Source organism: Pterocles gutturalis, unplaced genomic scaffold, assembly GCF_000699245.1.
Source record: "Pterocles gutturalis isolate BGI_N339 unplaced genomic scaffold, ASM69924v1 scaffold11300, whole genome shotgun sequence".
Classification (NCBI taxonomy): domain Eukaryota; kingdom Metazoa; phylum Chordata; class Aves; order Pterocliformes; family Pteroclidae; genus Pterocles; species Pterocles gutturalis.
Window position 1 is genome coordinate 10,495 of NW_010140857.1, and position 15,225 is coordinate 25,719.

General features: G+C 38.3%; 1 protein-coding gene across 1 annotated transcript in view; it reads left to right on the forward strand.

The window, feature by feature from the left end:
- Window positions 1-703: 703 nt before the first annotated feature.
- Window positions 704-15,225, forward strand: part of LNPEP (leucyl/cystinyl aminopeptidase) — a 36,985-nt gene continuing 22,463 nt past the window's right edge. The window contains exons 1-5 of the mRNA XM_010083829.1: window positions 704-1,563; window positions 5,319-5,457; window positions 11,395-11,526; window positions 14,141-14,261; window positions 14,958-15,112. Of these exons, the coding sequence (XP_010082131.1) occupies window positions 704-1,563; window positions 5,319-5,457; window positions 11,395-11,526; window positions 14,141-14,261; window positions 14,958-15,112 (1,407 nt within the window). The remainder of the gene's footprint in view (window positions 1,564-5,318; window positions 5,458-11,394; window positions 11,527-14,140; window positions 14,262-14,957; window positions 15,113-15,225) is intronic.

The window sequence follows — 15,225 nt, forward strand, 5'->3', positions numbered from 1 at the left end:
CTAACAGAAGCCAATCAGCATTCTTTCTATGTTGTTTATAGTGCTCTGGATTAACCGCAGTAAGAAAAAAGATTCCTTGCTCCTAAATTAGCTACTTTTGAGTGTCCATGTCCAATTCCCTGTATATACTTATTTCCAGCAGTGTTTTTAATTTTTTTCCACTTTTCACTGAGTAGGTTAGCTGAAATATAACTTTTTTACATAAAGAGCTATAAACATGACCAGAAGTTTGTTTACAATATAACTGCATATAGAATATGTGAATATACTTCTAAAACTCAGTAACTAGCATATTCGGAAACACCTCTAGAACTGTATTGGCTGCGGGTGCCTTACCTTGCAATGTAAAGGATATTCCATTTTAGCTAACTTAGCTGAATACAAATATAGTTTGTTGGGGTACAGGAAATGTAGCCAAGACACTGACATCAATGAACTGAGAGTGCTATACAGTGATACATGTGGTCCCCAGTTATGGTGCAAGACGTGATTGATTGTGCACAATGGAAGCATCCTTTTGAAGATACTGAGCAGAAAAAATTACAGTAGGCAGAAAAGCACAGAAATGTTTTTTTGAAAACAAAACAGAGAGAGAAAATGGAAGAGCTCTTGACTGTATGTGCTGTGAAAGTGTTTATCATTCTGTAATTCAGTAAACTGTCTTTGAGGTATTATAATTATGCCTTTGTTTATCGTGTAACAGATGGTCCTTTATTTTTCAGATCAAATTCAGTTACCCAGGAATATGATTGAAAACAGTATGTTTGAAGAAGAGCCTGATGTGGTTGACTTGGCAAAAGAGCCTTGTTTACATCCCCTAGAACCTGATGAAATGGAATATGAACCAAGGAGCTCCCGGCTCTTGGTGCGTGGCCTTGGAGAGCATGAAATGGATGATGATGAAGAGGATTATGAGTCATCAGCAAAATTGCTGGGAATGTCCTTCATGAACAGAAGCTCGGGTCTCCGGAACAACATGTCTGTCTATAGACAAAATCCAAGTGGATCCTGTTCTGTGCCCTCTACAAGGACCATAGTGGTTTGCACAGTTGTTCTTGTGATTGCAGTTTCATTAATAATGTCATTTTATCTTCTTCCCAAATGTGCCTTTACCAAAGAAGGCTGCCATAAAAAAAATCATACAATGGAACTAATATACCCTTTGGCAACCAATGGAAAACTATTTCCCTGGGCAAAAATTAGACTTCCTCCTGATGTTGTACCACTGCATTATGATCTTGTCTTGCAGCCAAACCTAACTACTCTGAAATTTGCCGGCTCTGTAAAGATAGTTGTTAACATTGTCCACGTAACTTGGAAGATTGTACTTCACAGCTCAGGACTTAATATCACCATGATAACCATTGCTTTAGCAGGAGGGCATGAAGCAAAGCCAGTTGAATTCCTGGAATATCCATTGCATGACCAGATTGCAGTCATGGCTCCTGAAGCTCTACTTGCAGGCCAGAATTATACCGTCAACATAGAATATTCATCTAATTTATCAGATACCTATTACGGCTTTTACAAAATTTCTTACAAGGATGAGAATTCTAAGCAAAGGTAGGCCAACAAATGCAGCTTCTCTCTTCCATTACTTCTAGATTGTGCTCTGGTAATAGAAGTAACAAAGCTTTCTTTTTGTATTGAATGTTTCGTACAACTGATTCCTACTGAATAAAATTGATCTTTAATCTCCTGATTAATCTACCTGAAAATGTCTCTCATTAATGTGTTCAGTAAGTCGGGGCAGCCTTTCCATCAGTTAAATCTCATGCAGTGCAGTGGTTGTAGTTAGCTTTGTTTGTTTGTTTATTGTAGTTTTGTTTGTTTAATTTTTAGTTTCTTTTTGGAAATTCTTCCCACATCTCTCAAGTCCCTGAGTCTCAAGGGAGGGACTAGGGGAACAAAGTCCCAGCATCATAGAAGATCAGGTTCAAGACCATCTGAGGAACCTGAACATACACCGATCAATGGGACCCAATGAGGTGCATCCCACAGTCCTAAGGGAACTGGCAGATGTAGTTGCCAAGCCACTCTCAACCATGTTTGAAAAGTCATGGCAGTCAGGTGAAGTCCTCAGTGACTGAAGGAAAGGGAAACATCACATTAATTTTTAAGAAGGGTAAATCAGTGCTTTTTACCAAAGAAGATTAATGAAATTGCCACCCACTTTAAATGGGCCTTACTCTGGTCACATACTTCAGAGTGTTCATGCCTCTGTTGAGACATAATTGTCCATGCAGGTTTTGTAGAAACAGAGCCGTGCAATAAATGAAAGACAGAAAGAGCAGTATGGCTCAGTCCAGGACCAGCTGACAGGAGAGTCACTTTGAAGGGCCCACAAAACAACCACTAAATAAAGACATAAACCACTTACCAGCGTGTGCTAAGAAGTGCTAAGATCCAAAGCTTAAAAAACTGTTAAATTGAGTGTAAAGGAAAAAGCAATAAAAAACAATGTTATCAGTGTTACAAATCTTTGCAACAGTAGAGCATTTGGGTGGAAATTCACAAAATATTAATAAGTGGGTTTTGTGTGTTGAAAGGGGAAGACAGAAGTTATGACTAGCACCATCAACCCAACATTTTTTAAATTGTCAATATAGACTTGAAATTATCAGAGAATCACTCTGAGTTTGTATTTATTTTTAGTTACTTAAAAGAAGCCCCCTCAGTGAGCTGTTGCAGACTATTTCAGTGAGACTCCTTGAAATAAAAAAGAAGTATGGCAAACTTGGTCATAATTTTTCTCTCTCCAGTGAGATATGATAACTAGATGCTGCTAATGTTTGAATTATTTAAGTCACTCGAAGATAGCTCATCTTTAAAAAAAGTAAGCAAAACAAGATATTACATATAAAAATGATTTCATAGACTGTTAGGAAGCTGCATAACATAAGAAAGATGTATTTCTGTTCTATTCTCTAAACAAAAACCCAGGATGTTTTGTTTCAGATTCAGCAGGTCTGTCTAAGCATTAACAGGCATTTAAACCAGAACTAGTTTATTTTTCTGCAGTTTACTCACAGTTCACCTTTAAAACTCCCTTTTTCTGTATCCTAGTGAGTCTATGACATAGTGCTGAAATGTACAAAAAAGTTGAGTTAGCTGTAATAGTTGTTTTCAAATATATGCAAAACCCGGTGCATTCAGATGAACTGTGGAACATGAAGTGGGTTCTTGAACTGTTCAGCAACTGAGACAAAAGAGCAACTCTCCCCTTTACTCCCATGTGTTGGTCCTCACGTAAGGTAGTCTAAGGGGCTTTCTTTAAGAGATCAAGAATTTTAAGAAATAAATTGGGTTAGAGGATTGCTGATCTGTTTCAGTTTGCCTGCAGCTCCGATGAGGGTGGGTGTGTTTTACTGAGGTGCAAACGTAGATGACTGTTTAAATCACCCACTTAAAGTGCTTTTGGTAGGCCTTTTATGAAAGGGCTGTTCCTGACCACATACTAAAATGTTATGGTGTATGCATGATCATTATAGAGAATCTCTTGCCACTAGGGAAACTGCTGATAGGCTTCAAAATTTAATCATAATAACAAAAATGACACAAGTTGTCCCACTGTTGCAGAATGCATTTTATAATAAAGAATGACCAGGGGTGTAAATTGCGTCAGAAGAACATAACCACAATAAGAAATTACGTACAGCTAAGTAGCTTGTCACAAACATTAAAGACATGCATTACTGTGAAGTAAATGGGAGTAAGAATACCCTAAGTGTATAAGGCAAAAATCACTTGAATTTTTTAATTTATATGATTTTTCCTATTCCGATGTAGCTGAAGCTTTCTTTTCTCCTTGTATTTACTCCAGTAGAAAGGCAAAGTGTAAGTGTTCACAGATGATCTGTCAGTAAGTTCTTGAGTTTTTGTCCCCCTTCAGTCCAGTGCTACCTGCTTTTGTTCAGGAACAAGGTGTGGCTCATGCTTTAACTTGTATGCTTCCCAGTAAAGCCTTTTCAGATGTATCTTTGCTGATATAATAATTTCCATTGCATTGCCTGCCTCTACTATTTCTAGGGGCTTTGTCTCTGGATGCTTAGTATAAGTGGTTTTACAAATGCAGGGTACTTTGACAACCTCTGTTGTTATTGCATTTTCTGAATAAAACTCAAGCTGTCAAGCTGCTTTTGCAAGAAAATGTCTTTTCTTCTAGTTTAATTTTCTGTTGAAGATTTTTTATATTGCCATAAAAACATTAAAATTATCAAATGGCAAAATAAGTCAATGTTGTCAGATACAAATTAAAAAAGAAAAGGTTGGCCTTATTTATGTTTTTATGCAGAATGGCTCTTTGTGGTTTGTTTTTCTTCTGTAAAATCTTGAGGTGAAGGAAAAAAAAGAAAAAGAAACTTACCACACCAACTTCAAGATTGTCAAGTGAGGAGGAAGAGTAAGAAGTTGAAAGCAGGCATGGAGATTATGAATTGTCAGCAGTGTGCCTCCTCAGAAAAGTTATAGGTCCAAAAATGTTGGAGTCATGGTACAGAAGAAAACCCCCAAAAACTTGTAGGTAGCTTGGTAGTAGGTTTAAAAAGAAAAAAGAAAAAAATAAGAAAAAAAGCCGTGTGAACCACTGTTCTCTCCACTGTTTAGCTCCAGTAAATACAAGACTTGAATTTGTAAACTTCTTGTTGAGTTCCCAGGGTTGTCTTGCAGCAGAAGAATACAAGTCAGAGGTGATCTCTAGGAAAAGACAATTTCTGCAGCCAGTCAGTATTAAAATACTAGAGAAGAAATGTAGACTTCTGAGAAGTTCTGTTGTGATACGACTAGCTGTTGGATTAGAGACAAAACAGTGCGTGAGTTTACACAGAATTCCTGTACTAGCTGATGAAGGGAGCAGACATATGATGAGATGAACTGTGGCAGCATCTGCAGTAGGAGGCATGACAATTGGATGAAAAAACTTCCTTGTAGTCCCATCTGCTGCTGAGGTTTCAAAACTTCCATTTAGTGGGCATGCTTACTAATTTAATTTTTCAATCTAATTTTTGTTACCTCTTACTGGAAACTGGCTGGCTTATATTTTGGTGATTGTTCTGTAATTGTGTTATTCCAGGTGTATTCTTTGTCAAGAAAGCAAAAAACAGCAAGCAGATAAGTCCTGAAATAAATACGTTTTGAGGATTTAAAACACTTTTTGTTAATGAAGCATTTATTCTGACTGGACCAATCCTGTCATCTACCATTCAGATCTCCCATAGCAAGCTGTTAGAAGGTTTGGGGGAAAAATGACTGTTCTAACATAAATAAACATTTATCCTTTTCATAATTCCTAATTTGCTTTTCTTTACTCTTCCCATTAGGTGGTTTGCAGCAACTCAGTTTGAACCTCTAGCAGCAAGGTCTGCTTTTCCATGCTTTGATGAACCAGCATTTAAAGCTACTTTTTCTATCAAGATAAAAAGAGATGAGAAACTTTCCACTCTGTCAAATATGCCAAAGGTACCTGCTTTTGTAGAGGAATATTAGTAGAGCTGCCACCTCGGTAATCTGCTTAAGTGCTTTGTATTGTGTTTTTGTTATATTATCTAGTCTATGTCTGAACTAGGACCTCTCTCTTACCAAAACATTGCTACCTTTTATCGCCCAACAAAAACGCATTCATATTGGACGTTGATCTAATCAGTACTGAAAAAAATTACACCCTTGGGGTCAGTGGGACACACAGGTACACTGTGCAGTTTGCGTTCCAGAAGGTTGCCAAAAGGTCAGGTGCTGGTATAGCTACCCAGTTTTTAAAAACCGAACTAAATAACTGCAACCTTGTGACATAATATCTTTTCACAGTGCATGAATGTTTATGTTCCTGGATTTGTGGTGACTTTCAACCATTACTTTAGCATGACTGCAGCACTTTAGTTTACATCCAGGCCTAAGAGTACTTTATTTGCTGCTCTCTTCTTCTCTGAAAGAAAAAACACACTCTGCTGGACAACTCTGCTGTTTTATGTAAACAATAAAGGGTGCTCACTCACTTTCCTCTGCTAGGAGTTGAACAAGTGGCTAAAGCAACTGTTAACAGCTTCCGTAGTTCTTCATGTACAAGAAATAAACAATGGTTTACCATCGCTGCATGAATGCAGCAGATGTTGCTGAGCTAATTGCACATAGTTGCTAAAAGTCTATCCTGTTCTTCCATGTACTTTCCACACTGGCTTAGATCACATCTTACGAGGAGCGGCTGAGGGAACTGGCATTGTCCCGTCTAGAGAAAAGGAGGCTGAGGGGAGACTGTATCACTCTCTACAACTACCTGAAAGGTAGTTGCTCTAAAGCAGCAAGTGATAGGACAAGAGGAAATGGCCTCAAGTTGTGCCAGGGGAGGTTTAGTCTGGATATTAGAAAGAATTTCTTCACTGAAAGAGTGATCAGGCATTGGAACAGGCTGTCCAGGGAAGTGGTGGAGTCACCATCCCTGGAGGCGTTCAAGAAATGTCTAGATGTGGTGCTTAGGGACATGGTTTAGTGAGTTAGGTGGTGTTGGGTTGACGGTTGAACTTGGTGGTCCTTGAGTCTTTTCCAACCTTAGTGGTTCTATGATTCTGTGATGGATACTCCAAAAGACACTGATGGGTTCTCTGAAAGACCAGGAGTATTTTTGTTTTCAGCTCTTCCACTGCACCACACTACCACAGAAGGTTTGCTGCTACCCTGAGCCTGGTATATTTTTATGTGTTCTCTTGCTTCTCTCTGACTAGATATTATAAAGAATATGAGAAAGGATATTCTGTGACAATTTTAATCCCTATTAGTTGAGAGAAATATCTGGTATACCTTTGGCATATTGTGCCTTAGTTGCCAGCTTGACTGATAATGATTGGCAGATGGAGGGGAGGCAAAATAATAATCAACTCTTCTTCACTGTCATTTGTGGTTGGCTATTGAAACCAGGTGTTCCCTGGGGTTGCTAGGTGCTGCTGTTTTGGTAGAAATTATCTGCCTGCTGTCCTTTAACATGTCTGCTAATGCCCATTGTGGTAATAGACTTTTTCCAGAAGAGTAAGCAAGGGCCCTCACAGTAACAGAAGGCATGTATATTCTTCCTTTGTTTTTTCTCACCTTATGTGGTTTTGCAGCACATCCAAGCTTGCTTTATTCAGTAAATATTTTGTTGAGTCATTTTATCTAGCCCTTTCATCACCTTCCCTACTTTCTCCTATGATTTCACCCAGATTTCACGTCTTTTGTGCAACTTTTCAATGACAGGAAGAATCTGGGAAACTGCTGCATATGTTTGTGGCATTGGGCAAGACTGTGAGATTTCAGATTATTTCTTCCTGCAAACTATGCAAGTGGATCACCTGATGCAGTGAACAGTGAGTGTCAGTAGATATGAGCAGGCTTTTCAGCCTTCCTGAGAGGACCTACAGAGAAGCTACTTGGAGCTCAAGCTCTGTGTTGACAGGAATTGTCAACAATTGACTGGTCCAACCAATATGCCTGAAAGGGTAACTCTGTATTTCTTGTTTAGTGAGTTATTATTGTTGCCAGAGAGTCTTCCTCTGATTAGTTTGGAAAAAGCTGACTGCTATACCTCAGGATGTATGAATTAAATCTGGAAAAGACAGATTGTTACTTGTCTTGCATCCTCCCATAACTTCTGCCTTCCATTAGCAGTTTTGCAAAGCATGTGGGGTTCTGTGCTTAGGATGGAGCTGCTCCCCATCCCAACTGTCCCTGGCCAACTCTGAGTGCTGTTGCAAAGCATCCAGTAGCTCTTTTGGTGTTGTCTGTGGATACTAATGTTGTGTACTTGATGTGTGTGCACAATGAGGAATCATCCACATGGAGGAAACATACTGATGAGCTGCCTTTACTGTAAGATCATTAGTGCATCTCTTTCTTCGTCCTTACTTCGGGACCCATTTACATTCAAGACCCATATGCATTTAAGTTTCTAGCCTTTCTTCCTGCAGAGTAGAATTCATTGCATTGCTCGTTTTCAAGGAGATAGGAAGTCACCTGAAAAATTAATATTTAGAAGATGTGACCTTGTATCTGTTCTACTTGCAATGAGAAAGGGGTTGGTATTGCACATTTGTAACACCTTAGGGATGAATTTTCCCTATTGGTCATATTAGATACGTATGGTTTGTCTGCTCCGATACTGCATAGAAGAAATATCTTTTTCCTACCCATCTTTCTCTACATAGAATTGTTCTTACAATGACTTGTGCCACCCCTGCATCATGAATTCCCTTTTAAGTTATGTGATGCCTTTCTTACATCTCTTTTTGGTGGTTTGATTCCTGCAACTCTTTGTCATATCACTTGAATAACCTTCAGATCTGCTTCTTCCTCTTCTGCCTTGCATTCTACATGTCTTGTGCTCAGCTACCTCTAGATGCCGTAGGTAGAAGGTCCTGTGCTTCCTTCAAGATGAGAATTCTCCTTCCTTCCTATCTTGTCAGGCTTTTCCATATTCTGGTTGTCTGTTTTTTAACTCACCTTCTCTGTCTTGCTGCATTTGTTCTTGGTATTGAACCCTTTCACTGAACTTCCTGTTGGTCCACTCCTTGTCTTTGAAACATTTACTGACCTTGTTATAGCAAGAATGTGTTTAAGAGCCTATTAAAAATTTCTTCTGCATTTTCTTCTGTTGCTTCCATCTTTGTTTTAAAACTTGGCTGTTATATCATCTGCATGATTGATAAAGATTTGAGAAAGCTTCTAGATGCGGAACAAAGATAATATGAAAAAAAGACAATGAAAGCAATGAAGTTGGATGTTTAGTGCTGGCGATCAAATGCGGGTTCTTGTGTCAGAAGAGCAGGTCAGGTTTAATTCGAATTTATCAAGAAGGTATAAGAAAATACTGAGTGAGTAAATTGATAGTTTTCCTAATGGACAGTATCTCCAAGGTAATTACTCATTTGTGCTTATACTGCAAACAATATTATTTTGTTTTGTTTTGTCCCCCAACTTTATGCCCTGGTAATTTGATACTGTGCAATTCCTCTTTCTATGAGCAAATGTTCTCTATGTTCTATGAGATCCAAACATACAGTCTGTTAGTGGGTTCAGAAGTGGTTCCTTTGTGTTTTGTAATTTGTCAAGATAACTTGTACATGTGAATTACAATAAAATCCTTATTTTTGTGACTGTAAAAATAAAAAAATTAGACACAAGAGTTTCTGTGAAATAGTATGCTACCTCAACAGCATTGCTTCTATCAGTGACTTCTCTCTTGCAATGGTACCCATTTTTATATGCAAAGCTTCTTTTAATGGGCCTGTTTTTATGATTTATTTCATTTTTTTTGTCCCTGATCTCACAAGTGCTCTAGCACATGATGAATTCTTACATTTTAGACTTAGCCTGGATTACATATGCTGTTAGGTAGTGTGGGCTCACAATGCATTAAGTACAGGCTAGTGAGTTGATCCTTGCATGCATAAAGAAAGAAATGTGAAAAGTCAATAAGAGGATCATGTTGTATAGAAGTATCTTGTGTTGGTGAGATCATTACTGAGATAGGTTCACTTCTGAAAATAAGTGATTAAACAAACCTCTGTTAGGAAAAAGGTGGTACAGATTCTTCTGTAATAACTGTATGTCTTGGTAACAAGATACTCTGGATGGAGAAACTTCTTAGTTTATCCATGAGAAGGTTAAATGTGAACTTCATAATTTTCTATAAATACATACATGAGCAAGAGATCTCAGAAGCAGGCCTTCTCAACTAGCTTGTATATCACTAATATGGCAATATATAGTGGCTGACCCACATTAAGGCTAGAAATAAACTGTGCGGGTTTTGAGCTTGTGGTGTTTTCTTTTGTGGTTTTGTTTGGGTTTTTTGTGGTTTTTTGTTTTGGTTTGTTTTTTAGTGAGGATAACTGATTTTTTAACCAGTTTATCAGCAGCCACAGTAGATTTTCTTAATAGGATGTCACCTCTTTATGAAGTTAAAACAGTAGTAAAGGCAGAAATTTATGCCTTTGCTGAAGGAATTAAATGATATTCTGTTCATATGCAGTGGTCAGACTAGAGGATTATATTGATTATCTCTTCAGGATTTAAAATCTATTCCTCTTTTAAGGCTGGCAGTTGAGTTTTCAGTGGCAGTTAAATGTTTATTCATTGATTGGTTTAAAATGATCTTGTATAAAACTAAGGTTATTGTTGTTTTTTAAATGTTTGTGGTTTCTGGAAACAAACTTACTTATGATGTTTTAGATGGCACATGTACGACTGTCCTTCTCTCTAGACCTTTACTATTCTGCACTACAGTGGTTTGAAACATTTTGCTTTATTCTTTATTTAATTTATGTTTGTGAAGGACTATACAGAGAAGTACTTTTAGGCATACAGCATTCCTTTCCAGGACTAATATTGAAGAAAAACTTATGCACTAAAAGTAATTTAAGATGCACCATGGTGTCTTAATTCAGAAGACTGAGCAGACAGTTACTTTTTGCAGTGTGTGTCTAAGGTGGGCACAGTTTTGCTTTGAACTAACTGAAACCTTAGGTTTTCTTCACTTTTTTAAATGCAATCTCTTTTGACTTTTTAAGGGTGTGTGAAAGGGTTTTTTTGTTCTGTTGTTTTGAAATAATGAGTATGTCTGGTTACCTAGTTTTGAAGAGACTACTGGGAAAAGACAAATGTTTAACTCATGCAATACCAGTATTTTTAATAGGCTATGCTAAACTGTATCTCTGATCTAGCCTAAAGCTCTCTTGAATTAATGCTAATCTTGATGTTGACTTTGGATTATACTGTGGGTTTAAGTGTGAACTAAAATAGATTGATGTTTTCTCCAACAATGCAGTTCATAGAACCATAGAATCTTAGAATGGTTTGGGTTGGAAGGGACCTTAAAGGGACCTTAAAGGGACCTTCCAACCCCCTGCCATGGGCAGGGATACCTTCCACTAGCCCAGGTTGCTCAAAGCCTCATCCAACCTGGCCTTGAACAGCTCCAAGGGTGGGGAATCCACAACTTCCCTGGGAAACCTGTTCCAGTGCCTCACCACCCTCTCAGTAAAAAACTTCCTCCTAGTGTCTAATCTAAATCTACCCTCTTTCAGCCTGAAGCCATTACCCCTTGTCCTATCACTACACTCACTGATAAAGAGTCCCTCCCCATCTTGGGTGACTTTACCAGTTGTCTGGTAATACTGCATAATAAACTCTTCACAAATAATTTTGGCATGTATAGGCTTAAATGTTCCATGTCTCCTTAAGTTTTGTTACATCATGTGATTTTTAGTATCATCTATCCCACTAAAACATAACCAAAATATAAAGATGTTCTGCAAGTTTGCTTATAAACTGTTCCTAGCATGAAGTAATTTTTTGATTTAACATTGATTCCTTGCATGTCTTACTGTTCTTTTGACTGCATTAATAACAATGTTTTCCTTTCACCTGCAGAAAGCCACTACTCCTGTGACAAATGGAATTGTTCAAGATGAGTTTTTTGTGAGTTTGAAGATGAGCACCTACCTAGTAGCCTTTGTTGTTGCAGACTTGAAAAACATCAGTCAGGAAACTAATGGGAGTCTGGTATGTTTGTTCCACTTTAAGTTCTCCGTCACTCCTCCCAAGCCAACAAGCCAACCAAAACAAAACAAAAAAAAAATCTCCAAACCAACAAGAAAACTCTGTCTCTTTTAAATTTATTTATTTCTTTCTTTTATTATACTCATCATAGGTAGTGGACAAAAGCCATATGCTATAGGCTGGACTGACTTCAGGGTTTGTGCCAGATTGAGAAGACTTTTACAGCAAGGGACTCAGTCAGGTCTTGTTAACAGTGGAAATATACAAAATGTAATATTCCTGTGAGCTTTCAGAGCTGGAAGCTTTAAACTTTTAGTTTTAATACTTCACCTGTGAGGGAGTAATGTCATGCAAACCAAGAGTTGTTCAGGTGATGTACGGAAACATTACAGTTCCCAGGGAAGGCTACATACTACTTCAAGCAGTGCTTCAAATATGTTCTATACCTGCTGTCCTGATCCAAAGTTGGGGAGGTTTCGATGTGATCCCAAGAGCAAGATTAAAACCAAGTGAGGTTAGATGATGTACACCTGAATCAACTTTATTATCAGCAATAAAATGTAAAAGCAATAGGAAAGAGAGGAATAAAAGGCAGAAATTAAGCAAGAAGTCGAGATAGAGAGGCAAGAAACAGTTACCACCGGAGTTCCAGTGGCTTTCCGATTATCCACAGGCATTGGTGGTGAATGCACACACGCTCACACACACGTTCACTCACAGCTCTCCTCAAGTGCACACACACACAGTTCGCGCACTTTCCTGCGGGCTTTTGTAGGCAGTGCCAGAGAAAGTCTGTTGGGCTGAGGGTTTCCATGGCAGTAGCATGTCCAACGTGTCCCCTTTGTCCCCCTCTCATGCATGCCTGTGCTGTCCCCATGGGGTACACACGCTTGCTGCATACTCCCTCATGGTGCACTGCATGTGTCCCAGCACATGGTGACAGTTGCAGGGGCTTGTGCACCACCCCCCACAGAGAGGCGTGACTGTTCGCACCACACCAAACAGGTTTCACCTTATACCATTGATGCTGCATCTTCTTTGTGCACAGTTCAGTTTCCAAGCAATCTTTGGGAGAAATATCCCACAGTTCAGTCTCTCACATCTGTGAAGAGTACCTACCTAGGAAAATACAGGCCCTGCAGTAAAGCAAATTTAGACTAATTTTAAGTGTGCATTTAGTCACTTGAATACCATTATTTAACTATAGGGTTTTTGTTTTTCCAAAGGTTCCAAAAATCAAACAGTTGGTCCTATTTGGCCTTTGTCCTTTGTGGGGATGTGGCCTTCAGGGTCAGTGAGGGGTTCCTAAGATGTGTGCAATTAAAGTAACTAAAGAAAAAACATGGTAATATTAGGAGATGTTCCTTAACCTTATTTTAGGAGGTGCCAGAGGTTCGTTTATGGTGTTTGGCTTTGCTTTGTTTTTTTCATAAGGGTAACTGACTGTCATGACTTTCTAGCAGGAACTGCCCCCTTGTGGTGAAGTGTCAGAAGTGCCACTTCCTATCTAGAAAGAGCCAGAGGGAATCATGCCAGCAGCACTGCAGGAGAAGCCATCTCTTTAATCCAGCATACAGAAGTAAAGATACCGCTCAATAGGCTTTGATTCTGACTTGGACAAATATTTCTAATTATAGCTGAATAGGAGAGACTGATTGGTCTAACCTGAACAGTTAGAACACTGCATTTTTTGGTTTTTTTTTTTCCCCCCTTGTGGCTACTATTCAGGTCTGTATTTGAACTGTATTCTGGTAATACAGAATCCTGTATAGCCAGTTCTTCACCAGGCAGAAAATTGATCAGTATACTAAATGTTTCATGTTTCCAGAGACCCTGAAACACCTGTCTGTGTGGTGTGCTTTGCTTTGTTCATAATAGTGAGACTTTCTTGCATTGTCAGTACCTCAGATGTATTTTGTGGCTGAGGCATGTGGGAGGGCAGAAAAAGACTGAGTGATGTATTCTAAGGAAAGTGGTTCTTAACTGTGCTTCTCCTTTATTCTGACCACCAAGCAAGATTTGTCCAAGCTAGGAAAGTCCAGCAGACCTTGTAACCTAATCAGTTATTTTACTGAGATAGCCACTTCAATATGAATGGAGGGAGACTGTAACTCAACTTTTATGAATGCTTCTCACATTATATCTGATGTGGCCCTACCTTAGATAGGGGAATGGATGTACTTTGTGCCAATTATTATTTCTAGAGATAGTTTTTTTGCAGATATTAGTGTTATCATACTGATAGCCTAAACTTATAGATTAATTAAGATGTGCAGGAAGAGTCACTTAATAACTCATGAGGGAGTAAAAAAGGAAATGGATCAATTTCTGTACATGTAGACCATTTTTGAACACCTTCCTTAAAGGTGTCAGTCTTGAATTGTTCTTGCATACACATTGGTCAATTGGATAGTCCGTCTGTATTTTGACTAATGAATAAGCTCTAGTGAAAACTTAATTCTTTATTGATGGCTTTATAACTTGTGTTTGTAACTTATGTGTGTACCCCCAAAACCATGTTCTGTCTGTTTCAGGAACTTCTGCCAGCTCCTCTCTTATTTCTAAAGCTTTTATAGCTATGTGTTTCAAAATCCTTTCTGTTCTCTGTTTGGACTAGGTATCTGTCTACGCCATACCAGAGCATTTAAACCAAGTTGGATATGCCCTAAACACAGCAGTGAAAGTTCTGGAATTTTATCAAAAATACTTTTCAATAAACTACCCTCTTGAAAAATTAGGTGAGTTTTTTTGAACTTTTTTTAAACAGAAGAAGAAGCCCTAATCAATTCTGACAAATGCAGAGGAACTTTTGTTCTGAAAAGGAAAAACAAAAAAACCAAAAAAACCCATAAATCATCTGTGAAATAAGGTTCACAAAATTATTTTAAAAAATCATTAAATGTTTGACTGAGTATGAGTACTAAGCGATTCCCAAGTTGGAAAATTTTTGTGAGCTTTTGACACTGGATTGCTTTTTACTTGTACAATAATATCAAAGATATAAGTCAGTGTAAATTTAACATTATGTGCCTTGGTAGGGAGATACAGAATTCTCAGTCTGTGAACCATGTTCATCAGTGCAAAATCTGCAGCCTGACTTCTTTGGATATACTAGTTTGAGTGGAGAGATAATGAAATGCAGTCTTCTAAGACATTTCTTTCAATAGAGGCAGCCTCACTTGCTCTTCACTTGTGTGCATATAAGAGCTATAGGCAGTGTCTGTGTAGTGCTTTAAGTTGTTTGTGTAAAAGTACTGCTAGAGAAACACGGCTATAAATCTATGGGGCTTCTGTGCTTGAGATGTGAGCATATGTCTGCACCACAGGATTTAAATAATGAGGTTTTTAGGGTTTATGTAACACAGTAGGAAGACTTGAAATACAGAATTGATTTAACTAGCAGTTTTCAAAAGTTTCTTTCAAATCTTTTGCAGATCTGGTAGCAATTCCTGATTTTGAGTCTGGTGCAATGGAAAACTGGGGCTTGATCACCTTTCGGGAAACAACACTCTTGTTTGACAGTAATACTTCTTCAGCAAGGGATAAAAAGTTAATAACTGCAGTGATAGCACATGAGCTCGCCCATCAGGTAACAGATTTGGAAGGTCATTGTTTAGATGTGGTGGGTTCTTTTTTATTTCAAATGCAATTCTGTCCTTAAATTCACCCTTGCCCTCACTGTGACTGCGTTGTGCACTACCT